Source organism: Dendrobium catenatum, unplaced genomic scaffold, assembly GCF_001605985.2.
Source record: "Dendrobium catenatum unplaced genomic scaffold, ASM160598v2 fragScaff_scaffold_853, whole genome shotgun sequence".
NCBI classification, from domain to species: Eukaryota; Viridiplantae; Streptophyta; class Magnoliopsida; order Asparagales; family Orchidaceae; genus Dendrobium; species Dendrobium catenatum.
The window spans coordinates 108,215-115,318 of record NW_021319315.1 but is presented as its reverse complement, the minus strand read 5'-3'; the positions used below and the strand labels follow the sequence as shown (position 1 = coordinate 115,318).

Genomic DNA, 7,104 nt, shown 5'->3' with positions numbered 1-7,104 from the left:
AAATAAAAAAGCCATCTCAAGCAAAGCCCTAGCCAACCTAATGCAAACTTTTCAGATAATTTTTTCCTCCCTAACATCAATTGGTTGCCGCATCATCCTTGGCGCAAGCAGCGAGTGCCTTCTCAAACTGCGCCCACCGCTGCTCCACCGACCCACTATACCCCACCGACATCCGCACAAGACCAGGAGAGATTCCGGCGAAATGCTTCTCCTCCTCACTGAGCTTACTCGCCGTGCTGCTTCCAGAGCATGACATTAGGGTTTCGTAGTAGCCGAGAGAGACGGCGATAAGGCCGAACTGAGTGGTGTTCTGCAAATGGTAAAGCAAGCGGTTGGCGCGCTCTTCGTCGCCCATGTCGAGGCAGAGCATGCCGCCGAAGCCGTAGCCGGGATTGGCGAGGGAGCGGAGGAGGTGGTGGTGAGGGTGAGTGGCTAGGCCTGGGTAGATGACTTTGAGGCCCAGCTGCTCCATTCGTGACGCGTAGAGCATTGCACGCGCGCAGTGCTCTTTCATGCGGAGGGCAAGGTGGGGGAGGCGCTCGGATAGTTCGAAGGCTACTTTTGCGTTCATTGTTGGGCCTAGCATCATTAGAATTCCGCCATGGAGGTCCATCATTGAGTTTATGAGAGAAGCTGGCCCGCAGATTGCGCCTGTACGTCAATGCTTAAATTTTGTTTTGTTTGTGGAAAAAAGAAAGAATTTGTTGTTATTAATTTGAACGTTAATGGCAGAGTTAAGTTAGGATGATCATTGACATCGATTAGAGATTTGAGTACAGGCTTAGGATTTAATGATGTTTATGATATTTTAAATTATATTAATTTCAACATAAATATGATAATTGTACTATATTTACCTCAAATATAAGAACTTTAAAATAGATCCTAAGATAGTTTGTATTAAAATAGTATGACAGTGGATCTCTCAAAATAAAATATTTGAAATTATTTCTAATTATCTTATTTTAAAATTTATATATTTATAGGTTTATATATATATATATATATCTTTTGTAATTGATCACCTTTTTTATTTTTTATGTATATATTTGATATATGGTCAAAAATAATCTTGATCGAGCTCAAATTTTGATGCATATTTGACTTCAAAATTTTTAAAATTAAAATTGGGATAATCTGAACTCTACCTAAACTCTGATTTCAACGAACTTATAGTCAAACTGAACGTCTCAACTAAATGAACCCAACAACATCAAAATTGGTCAAATACGAGCCCAAATAGGCCCAAATCACTAGCTATAAGCATATTTGAAAGCTTTAGAATATTAATTGGGTGACTAAATGATATTCAAATATAGCATGTTTATAGTCGAATCAAGTGGTTCGACGAGACAAATCAAATGATCCCAAGATAAATTAATTTCAACATCAATAAGGTACTAGCCAAACAAATACTCTATGATTGAGGGAATCAATATGTGTCATGTGTTGTAAAACTTTAAATTTTTCTTGGACCTTCTATATATTTACAAAGCATGCTACTCTCAAATCTATAAATAAACTCTCTCCACATGAAGGGAACCTTTGGAGGAGGGGACCTTGGATTGGATATTCAAGAGACCACTAAGGCATAAATTTTGAAGTACCACCGTCGGCGTACCCTAACTACTCAGTTGACCATAGTCAGGTGTCCATCCAATCGTAACTGTCACCGCACCTCAGTCCGACTACAGTTGATGGAGCTACGTCCAACCATCCCCATCGGAAACAGTCCATCAACCACCAGCGGGTCTCTGTTGCATGTCGACTAAGATCCTTCCTACAATAATTGGTTGACTAACAATCCTTTAACCTCAGTCTCCCAACTATGGTCATTATGACCTCTGTTTCCTGTCGACTGTGATCCTTACGTGATCCTTCTTATCTTTGTCATTAGTCGACAACAGTCCTTTGAACTTAGTCACCCAATTATAATCCTTATGACCTTCATCACCCATTGACTAGGTCCCTCCGACCACTATCGCATAAAGATCCCTCCAATATACATCGCCTGACTAAGGTCCCTTAGACCACAATCTCCAGCCAACTACGACCCCTTTGACCTCAGTCACCAGACTACAATCCCACCGACCACCATCAATTGACTACAGTCCCTCCGACCTTTATAATCTGATAACGATCCCTTCGACTTCAGTTGCCCAATTATGATACTTCTGACATCTTTCACCCACTGACTACAGTCCTTCCGACCTCAATTGCTTGCCTACTGAGTTCCCTTCAAACTTTGTCTCTCGACAATGATCCATTCAACCTCAGTAACCCAACTACAATCATTTTGACTTATATTACTGACCATTATGATCTTTTTTACCTCCATTTCCTCTTGATAATAGCTCAGTTGACCTTCATCACCCGATAATGGTTCCCTTAACCTTGGTCACTTGATTATAGTTCATTCAACCTTTGTCGCATAACTACGATCCCTCCGACTATAGTCACCCTCCGATTACAGTCTCTGCGACCATCATTTATTGATTGCAGTCCCTCCAACCTCTACTACCTAACAATGGTTCCTTCGACCTATATCATCCAACAATGGTACATATGACCTCTACCACAATGTGTGATCCCTACAACCTCTATTGCCCGATTACGATCCCTCCGACTTCTATCTCCTAACTAAGATTTTATCAATCGATCCAACATAAATATTCTATTGAGAACATCTACCATGTCATTAGATTCTTTCAACTCCAATCATGTAATTTACTTTATATGATGTATATTTACTACATTGAGCCAACGCCTTCCTCGAGGAAGGACATCATTTATAATCAATGATAAATACTATTTAACTCATTTTAACTAAGTTGACCCCATGATTTTTTTATTTCCTCGATTTTCCATATAAAAAATTGGGTCCCTTATGATTGTTGCACTCTCTCTCTTATTTATATGTGTGATGATGATTTCTCATTCAAAATTAAGATGTTAAGCTCTTTATCTCTCTACCTCCCCAAATATTTTTGTATGCAACAAGTTTGAATTTATATTTCTGATCAATATGTAAGAATAAATCTAAATTAAGCATTTTTTTACTTATGTTTAAATTAAAAATAAAATAAAATAACCTTAACTAATTAAAAAAAAAAAGCTTTGACTATTTTCCTAAGATTTATGTTATTTTTTAACAAACTTGATATATCATAAAAAAATTATCTTGATCGAGCACAAATCTCAAGGCAAATTTGTATTGGAAACTTCTAAAATTAAATTTGGGGCCATCGTAATTTCGATTTTAGCAAACTTATGCTCGAATTGAACGCTTCAAAAATACATACCCAATGACATCTAATTCGACCCAATCCAAGCCCCAAATGGGTCCAAATCAATGACCCGAGGAGTATTGGAAAAGTTTAAACCATTAATTAGACGACCAAATGATTTTCAAATGTGACATGCTTAGTCGAATCAAGCATCTCAACGAGACAAATCCAACGAGCCTAACATTGCAAAATTCTGGCATCATTAATACACTAAAATACTTGATAAAAAGTCCATAATTAAGGGAGATGATATCGGCCATCCATTTGAAACACTCTCAACATGCCCTTGATATTCTCCTTATTTTTACTGGCTTTGTCGCTACTATAAAACTATAAGAAACCCCCCCCCCCCAATTCTTCACTAAAGGGGGATCAAGCATAGAAGAGAATGGAAGAGAAGAGGGAGAAGGAAGAGAAATCTGATCTATCTTGCCACCAAGCTCCTCCTTAACCACCGACCATCGTCAGACTTTCGTTGGACTTTTACCTGACTATCAACTATCGTCAGACTTTCTCCTAGCCACTAATTATTGTCGAACTTATGCGCGTCCACCAACCGTCCCCAAACTACATTTCTTTCGACCATCGTCACCTGACGAATAAGGGTCTCTCCAACCACCATCTAGAAACTACGGTCTTTCCGACCTTCATCGATCACAGACTACGGTCTTTTCGACTTTCATCGCATGACTTCAGTCATTCCAACCACCATCACTTGACTAAGGTCTTTTAGAGCATTGTCACTTGACTACGATATTTCTGACCTCAATTACCCGCCAACTATAGTCCTTCCGATCACTGTAACCAAACTATGGTCTTTCCAACCTCCCGACTACGGTATTTCCGACCTCTATCGCCTACCAATTTCTGTCCTTCCAACCACCGTCACCCAACTACAGTCTTTGCAACATTTGTCGCCCGCTGACTATGGTCATCTCGTCTACAATCATTCGACTACGGTCTTTTCGACCGCCGTCGTCCGCCAATTATGATCCTTCCAACTTCTATATATCTCCAAAATACGGTTTTTTCGACCTCCATTGTTTGACTATGATTCTTCGTCATCGTCTAACTATGATCCTTTCAACCTACATTACTCGTCGACTATGGTCATGTCGACCAAACAAATATGTCAACAATAATTCTTTCAACTCCCACCATATAATACACTCTATATGATATATATTTGCTACATGAACCAAGGCCTTCCCCCAGGAAAAAGGCCTCATTAATTTGTAATCAACTGCGAATACTAGTGGATTTAATCAATAGTTTTTCCACATTTTTAGGGGTTTTCACATAAAAACTCTGGTGTCTATTGTGAACGCTACACCTCCTATCCTTGTTTGTGTACTGGATATATGTGTAAAGCTAGAACCCTAAAAGAGATATCTCTCTTTTGCCGCGAATATTCCAGGAGGCAACAAAACTTATCAATACTTAATCAATTTTATATTGCTTCAATAATAATTTTCAATTAACTGCATAAATTTGATTATCGAATAAGAATATTAAAAAATTAACCTAAAATATAGCCTTTTAAGATAACTTTCTCATTGAAATATATAAAGAATTTTTAATAGGACTATTTCTGTTGCGGGCTGTCTTGTATGTTTCACATGTAACATCCACGTGAAAAACTCCTTCACTCTAGCTCAAGAGAAAGAAATTTATTTTCAAAATTTTTAATCATTATTTACCTTTAGAAAAAAGTTTTTTTTTTTTTTTTTTTGATGAATCATGTGACTTGAATTCATATTTTTGTATGCAAGGCCTATGAAGGCTATGCTCTTTATGGTCCAACTTTGCATCAAAATTGATAACAATGAGTTTTATTAATATTTTGTGATAAAAAGAAAAAAACTATATCAGAAATTTAAAATTTTCATTACTTTTTTTTTTGAATAAAAATGAGTATTATTATTATTTTGTAACCTAGAATAGTTATTTTATAATTTTTTAGTCAAGAGAGATGCATAAATTAGCAAAGCTAACAAAAAATTGATCCAACATATAAGATTCTTATATTGACACCAAAAATCATCTTAATTAGGCATGATCTAGGCACATTTGAATTAAAAAACTTTCAAAAGTAAATTCATATATAATCATTTGAACTATAATTATAACAAACTTAAAATCAAATTGCACGAGCTCAAATCAAAGGTTTAAAATATATTTGAAAGATTTATAGCATTAATTGAATGACCAAATGACATATGAATATAGCAATCATATAATTAAAGCAAGCGACTCGACAAGAAAAATTCAACGAGACCAAGATAACTTAATTCTTATATCATTAAGGCACTTAAATGCTGAATAAATGCTCTATGATTGAGGGAATTCATACGATGAAGCATTTCAAATTTTTCTTCAATTTTCTTTATATTTATGGAGTATGTCACTCTCAAAATATATACATAGATCCTCACTCTATACATGAAGGGGACTTTTGGAGGAGGGGGTTGGATCCTGGGCAAGATATTTAAGAGAACTCCAAGGCATGAATCCTAGGGCACCACTGTTGGCGAACCCCTACCCCTAGTAATCGCTATCGGATTTTCACCTGCTAATCAAGGCCAAACGTCCACCCAACCACCACCATCGGACCTCCACCTGACCATCACCATCGAACCTCCGTCCGACTGCCACTGTCTAGCTTTTGCACTTACCTCTATCTTCGGACTATTGTTCGTACGTCCTACCACTATCCCAATATAATGGTAATTTTGACCTATGTCGCCAGCCGCTATGATCCTTGTGAGCTCTATCATCCGTCGCCTATGGTCCTTCCAACCTCCATCGCCCACCAATTACGGCCCCTCTAACCTTATGTCACTCAACAAAGGTCCGTCTAACCTATATCTCCAAGAAGGTTGTGAACAAATTGAACATTTAATAAGCTACTTGAGAACACAATAAAAGTTCATTCATGATCATTTAATTAAGTAATCAAATAAATTTAAACATTTTCTTAAATATTCGATGCTTTAATAAACATGATTGAGCAACTATGTGTTCGGCTTATTTATGTGCATGAGCAACATCTTCTGAAGCTCATGAGCATGATTAATATAAAGCTAGCTAGTTAGGAAGCTCGTTAGGAGCTCAATAATAAGCTCATCATAAAGCTCAATTCTTGTTGATATGGAAGTCTAATAAATATAATATAAATATTTTATGTTCATTATAATTTAAATATATAATAATTATTTAACAATAAATTAGAAAACTAATTAAATATTATAATATATATTAAAGCTTGATAAGCACAAAACAAATCAATCATGAATCAAACACAAACCAAACATAAACATCCATCAACTTAAACAAATTAAGCTTGAACACAACATGAAAGCTCGAATCGAGCTTGAAAGAACATGATCAAGCACATATTCTACTCAGCTCAATTCATTTACAGTCCTAGTCACCAAATTATGATCCCTCCTTTTGTCGTCTGATTACGGTCCCTCTAATCACTGTTGCACAACAACAGTCCATCTGACCTTCGTCGTTTGTCGATTACGATCCCTCAGAACTCTATCACCTGATAAAAGGTCCCCCAATCTTAGTCGCCTGACTATGATCCCTATGACCCGACTACGATACATGCGACCTCCATCGCCTGACTATGATCCCTTCGACAACATAACACTCGATTTTATTGATTGTTTCAGGATACAATAAGCTATTTTATATTATTGTCAAAAACAAGTTATTTTATATTCTTGATAGAGTATTTAACCTTTTTTCTCATTTATCCTACTTGGCTGATCCAAAAATAGTTAAATCTCTCTTTTTTCTTTTTTTTTTT

General features: G+C 36.7%; 1 protein-coding gene across 1 annotated transcript in view; it reads right to left on the bottom strand.

The window, feature by feature from the left end:
• The window catches only part of LOC110106092 (methionine gamma-lyase), a 12,675-nt gene continuing 5,571 nt past the window's right edge, over window positions 1-7,104 (bottom strand). Inside the window, exon 2 of the mRNA XM_020835843.2 lies at window positions 1-651. Coding sequence (XP_020691502.2) covers window positions 77-651 — 575 coding nt within the window. The 3' untranslated portion in view covers window positions 1-76. The remainder of the gene's footprint in view (window positions 652-7,104) is intronic.